The sequence below is a fragment of the Vidua chalybeata genome, chromosome Z (assembly GCF_026979565.1).
Source record: "Vidua chalybeata isolate OUT-0048 chromosome Z, bVidCha1 merged haplotype, whole genome shotgun sequence".
Lineage (NCBI taxonomy): Eukaryota > Metazoa > Chordata > Aves > Passeriformes > Viduidae > Vidua > Vidua chalybeata.
The window spans coordinates 26,174,494-26,186,544 of NC_071570.1; the positions used below are offsets into that span (position 1 = coordinate 26,174,494).

Consider the following 12,051-nt stretch of genomic DNA (forward strand, 5'->3'; position numbering starts at 1 on the left):
CTTATGCAAAATTAAGTATGAATGAACTTATTGTTAATGCCTCTTTCATAATGTTAATACAGCCCAGTTCTGCAAACATTTACACCTCTCCAGAAGCACAAGTTATAGCTGTTTATAGTTGAGTAAGTCATGGTTTTGTCATATTGGCCTCAGTTGACTAACACAGCTAAATAATGCAACAATTAGTTCTTGATCAACTCTGTTAGAACTTAGTAAGGTCACGTATCATTCATAAGGTTAAACAATCCAAGTAACAGAATGATGCACCAGAAAATACTGAACCATCTCCTACTCCTACCATATCCACTGGCTTGGGGCTGCTTTAAGAATTAAATTAAGACAATTAACCCAAATATTTTAATGAGCACTCAATCGAGTTCATAAGTTCACAGTTTCACAACCTAGGTCTACAGCATTCAACAATTGCATTCTGCCTGCCCAAAGCTAACCTTAAGTAAGGACTATGTACCAACTGTATACTGTTATCAAATATATCTCTATAATGGTAAAGAAGGGAAATTTACTGATCATCTCTTTGCAATGCAACAGACACTGGCTTCTCAATTTCAATTTCCACAGCACGATCTTCCAAGACATAAATGAGTGTCATTTTCATCCTAGTAAAGATCACTGACTTCTGTACATGCTGAACACTAGTACTTGCAGTGTTGGGTTATAAGTCCTTAGGATCTATGTGCTATCACAGACAACTGTCTTGAAAAATTACAGTAGGAATACTGAATTTTTCATCCTTCCACTTAGCTACCTTGCAGTTCAAAGAAATATTACATGTTCTTCAAAAAAAAGAAGCATGTCTCCATACCTATCATATGGCCTGATGTACAGCCTTGTGACTTACACTACCCTATGTTCCAGAACACAAGACACACGAAATGGCAGCTCTCAGCAGAAAAGCATTCCTGAGATCATGGGTGTAGGAAAAGGAGTTCTTTCTACATTAATTAAACTGGTGAGTTGGCTGAAAATAACTTTTCATATTTTTATCAATATGCTGCCCTGGAAATTAACTAGCTGTGTTGGTTTTGCACAGCCTGGTTTTTGGTAGTAGGGGAGCCACAGAGGTGCCTTCTGTAAGAAGCTGCCAGAAGCTTCCATCATGTCTGGCAGAGCTTGATGGCTCTGAGGATGGACATGCTGCTGGCCACACCTGGACCAGTTAGAGATGTTGGTAATGCCTCTGTGATAACATATATAAGAAGAAAATCAAAACAAAGTGACACAGATTTTCCTAGCTAGAGAAGAGAAGGAGGTGAGAACGTGTGAGGGAAACAACATGGAGACTCCAAGGCCAGTGGAGAAGGAGGGGAGGAGGTGCTCCAGGTGCTGGAGCCGAGATTCCTCTGCAGACCGTGGTGCAGACCATGGAGAAGCAGCTGTGCCCCTGCAGCCCATGGGGATCCATGGGGGATGCAGAGATCCACCCACAGCCCATGGGGGAGGTGCCCATGCTGGAGCAGGTGGATGCCTGGAGGAGGCTGTGGTCCAGTGGGAGACTCTATGGAGAGAGGGGGCCCTGCTCCCAGGCTGGAGCAGCCTGTCCTTGGAGGACTGCACCCTGTGGAAGAGTGACCACACCACAGCAGTTTTGGGAGGACTGTCTGCCTGTGGGAGGGACTCAGGTTGCAGCAATTTTGGGAGGACTGCTGCTTGTGAGATTGGAACCATGTTGGGGAAGTTCACAGAGAACTGTGTCCTGTGGGAGGGACGCCACGGCCTCACAGGGGAAGGATTCCTCTCCCTGAGCAGCAGAAGAAAACCTTGGGTGATGAACTGACCAAAATCCCCACCCTGTCTCCCTGTGCTGTCAGTGGGAAGGAAGGAGGGGCTGGGGGAAAAAGGTGTTTTTAAGGGCTTATTTTACTTCTCATTATCCTCCTCTGATTTTGTTAGCAGTAAATTCACTTTGAGCATCTAAGCTGAGCCTGTTTTGCCCTTGAAGTGTTTTCTCCTGGTCCTTATTTAAATTTGTGAAGCTTTCATTAAATTTTTCTCTCTCCTCTGCCCAGCTGTGGCAGGGGAAAGCAAGTGAGTGACTTTTGTGAATGTCTGGCATTTGGCCAGTGTCAAACCATGACACTAGTTAACATGTCATTGACTGGGAATTCAGTCAATGATTCCCTCATATGCTCAATACTAAGCCAGGCCCCTAGCAGCTGCTGTGAAAATCTGCTCTTTATTTTGAGGGACAGGGAAATGCTTTTGTATTAAAAAAGAGGGTTTTCTCTTTTTTCCAAATATGGTTCGTACCATACTGTATGCTTATAGAATCAGCAAGCGTGTAAGCATGAAATTTTGCATGTTACAGGACTACAAAATCTTTGATGTCACATTTTTTATTTGGGACTTGACAGTTGTTTCCAAGAATGACATTAAGTCATAACAACGATTACATTCCTGCTCCTTCCAGTATGAAAATCAGGTATTACACAATGTACATCAGCCAAAGATTCCACTCTGGTTATAGCGATAAGAAATATTAGCAAACTGGTAATGCAAAGTTAAACACAAATTTTACCTATGCAATATTCTGGGTTTTAAAATTATGGGCTGACAGAAGACTTCATCCATATAATTTTCCTTTTAAACTCATGAACAGTTATCTATAACCAATGACTAAAAATATTCACTAGTAAGTGCTGAAGATGCACACTAAAGCATGAGAACTGCTGCTTCCCGTTTTAGTGTGTGGGGTATTTTCATTATCCACTAATATTAATATTATTACTATTATTATTTCTCAACAATTACCTGCAGTTTGAATTCCAAAACATTTTCCCCAGGCTTTATTCTTCCCAATTCAAGCAGATCTATCAACTGATGCTTTTTCTTACTCTTCCATCCATATCTCACTTGTTTTTGTTCCCATTCCTGATTACCATAACTCTGTGAAGATTTCTCACTGGTATTTGCTGGAGAGTCTGTATTTGAGGAAAGATTAGTAAGCATCAGGTTGGCATTAAATGAATTCTCACTACTCTGAAAGACCATTTGCTGCAAAGTATTAGAGTAATTTGTAGATGCTAATAAAATTTCTTGCTGCAGTTGCTGCTGGAAAGCTTCTTTCTTATTCACATATCTGTGCAGATCCTCATGTGAAAGAACCTGCTTGCAGTCATTGGTTGTCTGATAGACATTCTTACTGACAACAGTGCTTTGGGCTTCTACAACATTTAGTGTGTTGGTCATTGAAGTGGGATTTAAAGACCTGTTTCTTTGCCCTACAATTGCTACACAATCGATGTCTTTTTGCTGTGAGCACTTTGTTTTAGCTGTGGAAATAGTAGGTTCTGAAGGCAATGTCATCACTTCTGCAACATTTGTCAGCTTTGACATGTCAAAGGCATATTCTCTTACTCTGTTTTCAGATGCCAAAGCACGATCAGAAGCCTCCTTGCTTGTAATTGCTTCTTTATTTGCTCCTTTCTCATCCAAGCAGATGTGTGGATGCTGGATGCATTCCTGAGCTGAAAATCTATTTTCTAAAGAGAGATGTGCTTCTACTCTGTTTCCATTAGGTGGGCTAGCACCAAGCCCCATGCTAAATGTTACTGTGTTAGGACACATGATTTCATTAGAAGTTAAACTTTGTCTTGTATCGCTTCCATGAAAAGTAACTATGTTTGAGATTTGCTTATCTGATGATGAATTGAACATTTGCCTTGTTTTTCTGTAATTTTTTACTTTCTGCACTAATTTTTCCTGGTTTTGGGCAACAGTCAACAGGCTCTTTTGCCTAGAAGCAAGGTTAACTAATTGTTTCCTTAGCGCACCTTTTTTAAATGATTCCACTGAAGCCCTATAGAAAATAAAAAATAAAGACATTGAAGTTACTGTAAATACAAAATTAAAACAGTTAATAGACATAACTCACAAAGAACATGTTTCAACATTTAAAATCTGCCAACGTTTAAAATTTGAACAATATTTTTATCATATATGAAGTTTAATGTTGAAATCCCAGGTTTATGAACAACAAAGTGCAGAATCCCATAGCAGGATACAGAATTAAGATGCAGGTGGGAATCGCTTAGAATTAGAATGTTATTCATCAAAACTTCAGAAATAGCCTTGCTATACCATTCCTTAATTCACAGGATTTATACTCCCATACCACCTTTAATTCAAAGAATCAAAACTGAGCCTGTAGTATCACCAACTTCTCTTTTATTACCACATATCATAGTAGCACATTGAATCCCATGTCTCAAAGGTCTACTTTGGAGCCTTTTAAAATGAGTTCAGGATGAGCTCCTGAAGGATCATACTATAAGGATTATTTTATCATACAATAAGGATCATACTATAAGGATTATTTTATAAAATCTTTTGTACACAACAAAAGATTTCATAAAGCTACCATTGTAACAATGCCACATGACTTTTAAGTAAAGAGGACAGAACAGTTTAGGATGTTGCCTGCATAATCTAGGAATGCTGTACCTTCATCAGACCCTGCTCCCAGAGTGAGCCTCCTTCCTGTGAGACCCCTTCCCTGGGGGACTTTACCTCCTTTCTGCTGGAAGGGAATTCTTTATTTACCCCACTTTCTTTGGTACAAGAGCCATCAACTCAGCATAACACTATTTTCTCCTAATTACCCTTCATGGGATTAGTGGCATTACTACAACTCTAGCATCATTTTGGGAAGATAGAGAAGTAACACAAGTTGTGGGAAATGGAACTGCAGTATGGTTTGCTTTTCAGGCCACCCACTGCAGAAATGCCATGCCAGGTAATACCACATCAGTCTCAAAAGAGACTGTTGAGGGGATGACAAAAGCACACTAAGACTAGATGGCTCAGAACAAGGACAGAACAAACACATCTTGACAGTATTGTTGTCTGTACTGTGATACTGCTTGGTATCTCATGTGTTTGGAATACATGTACCATCAACATATCAGCATACAGTCAATCACTGAGTAATCCATGACAACGATGGGCTTTTACACAGGCCAGTGAGGCTTCCACACACTTTTCTAGCACTTTTTGCTCTGGGAAGTTTTGTTACTTTATTGCTGTACAAGTACAGAAGAAGATGCAACTGAAGAGGCAAGGACAGTGTGACTAAAATGACAAAGTAACTTACAGCCACTAACAAATATAATACTTCTTTTTTGTTAATTTTTCTCAGGTAAAAGATATATCTTAGTACCTTAGTACAGAAGGTGCTAGTACCTATATCTAAGTACAGAAAAGGAACAATGTAAGTAGTACCTCTGTCTGGGCCAACTAACTGAACAACAGGAAGATGGAAAATGCGATGATGCCTCCTGATCTTCTATGGCTTGTGTGACAAAGTTATAAGCCAATTAATTAAAAATAAGATGTTGACTATATAAATAATAAAAAGTAAATATAATGTGATTTGGAATATATCTCATTACTATTGACGGATGGCTGTTACATTAGCTGCAATATGGATAGGATATCTGCAATACCCAGAAATATTTATCACTTCACTCTGGAACATAGTCTCATAGAAAACAGGTAAGTTTGTGTAGCTATTAATTTTACTGTCCTTGGTTCTTAACTCAGTCAGTATTTTACTCACAAGGATGATTTGGGACTCTAACTTCTCATAAAATCCTTTTTTTTTTTTTTTTTGAATCTGTGTAATATGTGTATCTTACATTTTATTGCTGGCAAAATGGCTTGTGACACAAATGTTTCAGTCTCTTTCCTCAACCAGCCTTTGTATTTTGCCATGGGACTGCCTGAAAGCTTTATGCTGCTGCTTTTACATGACCAACCAAATCCTGCCCACAAAAGCAAGAATGGAAACATCCTCATCAGCTGGCCTAGAAGCATCTGTTGAATAGGATGCTACATTGTTAGGTGAGCACTCACCACATGACCACCCTTGAGTGCTTCTCATAAGGAAGTAAAAAGGGGCCTTGTGAGAGCTAGCATCATGAAGCTGCTAATTCACACAGTCCATGCTCACACTAAGATGAGCAATCCTAGCTGACATTTTAATTGTTCTCACAAAAATTGAATGTCTGCAAGCATGCTTCAAGCCATTTCTTTAAACGGCTTTTTTTGGCCATTGGCTGAACATTCCTAACCGAGGAGTGCTGAAGAAACAAATCAGAGTCAGGGACACTCCAAGTAGTGTCTTGAGTTGCTATTACTTTCCCTCATGATACTGCAAAACTAATGTAATTGCTCAGTACCCCCATTTCCTAATTTCTGCTTAGGTATCATGGCTCCATGACGGGAAAAGTCCTGCTTATCAAACCTGACTTCCTTTGAAAACAAGGTAACTCACCTAGCTGATCAAGGGAAGCCAGGTGATGTAATCTTCTTGGATTTCAGTAAAACTTTTGATACCATCTCTCACAGGATCCTTCTGGACAAAATGTCCAGATAAACACATCACATGATGGGTGAACAAATGACTCACAGGTCAGGCTCAGAGGCTTCTAGTGAATGGGGTGACATCAGGCTGGTGACCTGCCACAGGGCTCTGTGCTCTTCAACATCTTCACATCTTCACTTCATCTCCACTAATAACTTGGATGCAGAACTGGAAGGGATACTAGGCAAGTTCACTAACAATACAAAACTGGGAGGAGTTGTTGACTCCCTTAAGAGCACAGAGGTCCCTGCAGACCTCAACAAATCAAAGGACTAGGCAATCACCAACCATGTGAAGTTCAATAAGGAAAAGTGATGGATCCTGCACCTGGGATGGCGCAAGCCTGGATGTACGGACAGACAGACAGAATGAGAGGCTGGAGAGCAGCAACACGGAAAAAGACCTGGGGGTCCTGGTTGATGGCAAGTTGAACACGAGTCAGCAGTGCTCTGGCTGCCAGAAGGGCCAGTCATGTCCTGGGGGCATCAGCCAGGCAAGGGAGGGGATTGTCCTGCTGTGCTCTGCTCTGGGGCAGCCTCACCTCAAGTGCTGGGGCAGTTCTGGGTGCCACAATAGCCTAATGTAAGGCTAGAGAGTGTCCAAAGGAGGGCCATGAGGATGGTGAAAGGCTGTGAGGGGAAGCTGTATGAGGAGCAGCTGAGGTCACCTGGTCTGTTCAGCCTGGAGGACACTGAGGAGAGACCTCATTGCAGTCTACATCTTCTTCTTGTGAGGGGACGAGCAGGGACAGACACTGATCTCTTCTCTGTGGTGATCAGTGACAGGACCCGAAGGAATCGCCTGAGGTTGTGTCAGAGGAGTTTTAGGTTGGGTATCAGGAAAATGTTCTTTACACAAGGAGTGGTTGGGCATTGGAACAGGCTCTCCAGGGCAGTGGTCACAGCACTAAGCCTGACAGAAATGTTTGGACATGGCTCTCACGCACATGGTGGGATAGGCTGTGCAGGGTAGGAGCTAGACTCGATGATCCTTGTAAGTCACTTCCAACTAAGCATATTCTGTGATTCTGTGTTTTTCCACACATTTTGTATTGTTCACTACCTAATTTCAATGCTCACTGTGAGCACAGCAACTGATTAGTATGCATTACCTAAATCCTGTGACTGAGGCAACTGAAGCCAATATTAATCATGCTGCCAAAAAATCTGAATGAAAACCACATAGATTTACTTTTATGCCACTATATGCTTCTAATAACTTCTATCACTACTGCTTCAAAGAATAGCTTTCTATGAATATAATCCTTGTATTCTACTTACCTGTATTTTTTAGCAAGGGTATCCCTCTCTGTCTTCTGGCTTCCAAGTATTTCATTCAAAGTATCTTGTATCTGAGACAACCTTTGGATATACACATCTGTTCAATATTTTGAAATAATCAAAATTATGGTGGTGATAAGAAGTAGGAACTAATTTCATTAATGGCATTTTTAGTGTAGCAAATACAGTGTCAAAGTATAAAGACACTGCTAGAGCACCTTATACTGTAATGCATGCTGGTAGCTCTTTACAATTGGAGCACTTTTAATGAAATTCTTATAGAAAGAATTAAATACAAGTTTAACTTTAAAAAATTAGCTGAAGTAGTGGAAAATTCTGAAGTGCAAATCCCTTGTTTAGAAAATGATTAAGAGAAAAAAGAATAAATTAAAGAATTGCCCTATGGATGATAAGCCCTGAAAATTTTCAAGCTCTTTGTGTTGCAGTAGCTACATAACATGACAATTATACTGAGGCTACCTGCAGAAGTTACACAATCTTAACAAACATAAAACTTTAAGTATTTAAGTATTACAAAATAGCTTAATAAACCTAGACTGTTTCAAGTTGCATACAACGGTAAAAGCATATCTGTCCCAGTTTTACATAGTTTCTAACTCATATTATAAAGTTAAATGTTAAAGAAGAGCAATTAAAAATTCTTCTTTATACACTCTATCTCTTAGAAATAGATCATGAGGGTTAGAAGTCACAACCAGTGGATACCACTGGGATAATGTGCTAAATTTGTAACCTAATTCCTGAAACTCTGAAAGTCAATGCAAGCTTTACATAATCAGGAAAAATAAGAAATACTAAATTGGAATATGTAAAATGTTTCCTCAAACCTTCTTCACAGTACCTACCAATATTTGCCTACTTAGTAATATGTAAATATTGCTCTTATTAAGGCAGTGTAATAGAAATCTTGCATCTTTTATTTATAGTAGATTTCACTGCATAGAAATACCTTGAGATTTTAGTCTATTTTCTTTTATCTTAGATCAGTCTTGTGCCTCATCAATTGTAATGACTTAGTTTAAGTTGTGCTACATTACTAATGCCTTTGTCAGTAGTGGTAACAGATTACCATGTCAATTTTTGTCATACCCCTGAACAAGAAAGTCTGATTATTGGAAGCTATCTATATAATTCCATATTTCACATTTATTTTTAAAGGGATAAATTTACTTGCAAATACCATTTGAAAGCTCCAGCCTATATTTAGGAATATAAATTTAAAAACAAACCCTTTCTTTCTGTCAGGAAGCAAAACTGTTTCATGAGTATGAGATGCTCCAATTAAACAGCCCTGCCTAGATGGGTGAGGGCAGCTGGGGAGAGAGACTTTGGTCAAAGGCGTTCTGGCAGCAAGCTATGCTCTTGAGGCATCATGGCATGGATACAATAGACTTCAACACCTAAACAGCAGCAGCTTCTTGATCGCCTAGGAAGTCACTGTCACTTAGTAAATTCTTGAGATTAATCTGAACTGAGATTTGATAGCCTAAGACAAATTACACCTCTGGGCATCACCATCTCTGAAACTGCCCATCATTCACATTGTCTGCTGTAAAGAATTCTCTTTTTTCCTCTCATAAATTATTTTAGGCTCCTGGAAGTCTAGCCACACCAGAATGAAAATGTTGCATCTGCTACTTTACATATAGACATAGCTGTTCTTGATCATGCAGGCGCTCATGTGCTCATAATTGAATAATGCTGCCAGAAGTATGCATTCTTATCTAATGATCCCTTTTTATATAATTAGGTTGACTTGAGACACATGCCTCCAGGTGACACACCTTCCTTTTCTGTCATAATATTCATTCCTGTGCAATAGAAAGTACTTTGGGAAGTGCCCACACCTGAGAAGTGTTGTTAAAATCTTATTCTCTGAAGCTGTATTTTCCAGAGGAGATTAAAATACATTATATACAATAATGTTTTAAATACAGTTATATTGCCAAAGATATTTACCCACTAAAAATAGGTGAAACACTTCAATTTATGTCTACCTGCATCTTTTGAAGTTCTCAACTCAAATAGCAACAGTTCTTCCTGCTTTTTTTCTGTATCCTGTATGTCAGCAACAGACTCCTGTTAACAAACACAGAAATTACCATAAGAAGTAGAGCCAAGTGCACCATACAAAACAGGCCATGATACGTGGCCTGCAGTTTAGGTATTGGTAGGACAGAAGTACATAGTGCCAAGAACATGCTCTGCAAGGGGCTGTCACGGCCTGGGTTTGCTGTGGCATTCAAACTAGTCCATGCTCAGAGTCCTCCAGAAACCTCTGAGTGTACAACAAAGACTGGACAGTGAATTTCACCATGACAGCATCATCTAGACAATGTAGACATAGGTTACAGACTCCAGGAAAAGCCAACAATTTGTGCAAAAATCTTCCTTGTTATTTTATGTTAAGATAAACAATATCTAAATATCTTCATCATCATTATGGCAATTCATTACTGTTTCAAAAAGAACCATTCTGGAAATGTGATTAAAAGTTTCAGATCTCATGACGTTTTTTCCTATTTTTATAAGTATAAGAAATGTGTGTCAGTATTGCTTACTGTTTCCTCTATAAATTTAAATGCACAGGAATTATGAACAGAGAGAGGTGATAACAAACATACTCACATATGTAAACCACAACTTATCTACTATAACTCTCTGCATGATGCTGTTTTTACATACATTTCAATGGATTTAAATTATATTTATATAGTTATATATATGTTTATATATATATAAACTTTTTTTTTTCAGTCAGCAAATGTCACTATGCAGTTGTTCATCACAGAGCAGTTTAACAAAACTGTATCTATACTTACGACACTGTATTTCTCATGTTGTGTCTCCAAAACTGCATCATCATTTTTATAGCAGTCGTAACAATGACGTTTTGATTTCCCCTCTCCATATTAAGAAAAAATAAATAAATTAAGAAAAAATAAATAAAATTTAGAATTTATTTGCAGGAGCATCATAGGCTGGAATAGCTAATATAGATTACAAAGAGGCAATGGCAGATCAACTAATGAAAAGTATCTTGTATATGCAAAAGAGATCAAATTTAGGTAGCATAAAGAAATAGAAAACTACTGCTTTCAAAACTACTCATTTCCCTTACTGTGGAGGGAAATATGGATAATAACAAAAATCTGAATACCCAAATATGTTCTTTTACCTCATTCTCTCAGAAAAAACAAAACCCATCCATGCATGCTATTTTCTGGAAATAAATAAATAAATAAATAGCATTCAATAGTTAACAGAATTAAAAATATTTATACTACTTGAATGATTTTTCCTTATGACTACAGGTTAATTCTATGATTTATATTACAAAACTAACATACCAGTAACTTCAACAGTTTGAACAGGAAGTACTGAGTCCACAGCACCATACGACTTCAACAGGTCTTTCATTTCTTCATCACAAGCTTGATTCAAAGCACTTTCTCCTGAACCATCCCTCTCATTCGGATTTGCTCCATGCTGCAGCAGAATCCTGGCTGCCTATTATGCATTTTTGTTATTTGTGGTAATTCTTGTTATGGACTTATTATACAACTACATATGTTATATCTAACATACATTACAAATAATACAGGTTCTCTAGATACTCTAGAGAATATATAAGTAAATAAGATACTCTACAATCATTATAGTTGCAATCCAAATTAAACAAACAAATAATTGGCTATTATCAACACAGATTTCTGTCTTACATATCTTACATTGTTCCACTAAAATACACAAACAACTCAAAAATTTTCACAAAACATGTGATTTTTACAGTACTAATTTCTATGATTTTATGGTTATAGAGAACAATTATAAAACACCATGTATCTAAATTAAAAGGAGCTGGTCAATTGCATTAAGACCAAACTGCAGATAGAAGTGGATTTCTTTCTTTAATATTGGTTTTGGTTTCATGGATGGATAATTTTTTTTCCTAACTCCAAAAATCTTGCAAGTTTAGTTAATCACAAAATGTGGAAATCAGATTAACAGCATCAGTGGAATCATCTACCCCCTAAGTTCAGATCATATGAAACTACTGATGAGGTCAGACCTTGGATGGTAGAAGAATTTTCATATGTATGACTTCTCAGCTTTAGCATTTCTTCTTATTTCTTACCCTCAGATTGCAGTTAAGTAAGAAAATGCATCAGAACAAGAATGCTGACTTGAAGTTCAGGATATTCTCTGTTGCTTTTCCCCCAAAAGACTGAATAATACACTTATACCTTTGCAAGAACCTGACTGATAGCTTGGCTCCAAGCCTGTGAAATAATCCCCTTTGTTTTACCCTTGCTCACAGAAAAAGATAAATGTGATGAAACATTAATTGTCCTGACAGAAATAGAA

General features: G+C 38.2%; 1 protein-coding gene across 6 annotated transcripts in view; it reads right to left on the minus strand.

The window, feature by feature from the left end:
• The window catches only part of ANKRD31 (ankyrin repeat domain 31), a 64,493-nt gene that overhangs the window by 15,668 nt on the left and 36,774 nt on the right, over positions 1-12,051 (minus strand). For 5 of the 6 annotated variants that reach the window (XR_008428511.1, XM_053931685.1, XM_053931684.1 and 2 more), the window contains 5 exons: positions 11,034-11,193; positions 10,506-10,588; positions 9,681-9,762; positions 7,663-7,759; positions 2,770-3,817 (listed from right to left, as the gene is read on the minus strand). Coding sequence is in view for 5 of the 6 variants with exons in the window: in XM_053931685.1 (XP_053787660.1) it covers positions 2,770-3,817; positions 7,663-7,759; positions 9,681-9,762; positions 10,506-10,588; positions 11,034-11,193 (1,470 nt within the window). In the remaining variant the exon portion in view is untranslated. The remainder of the gene's footprint in view (positions 1-2,769; positions 3,818-7,662; positions 7,760-9,680; positions 9,763-10,505; positions 10,589-11,033; positions 11,194-12,051) is intronic. The other variant, XM_053931688.1, reaches the window with a different exon arrangement.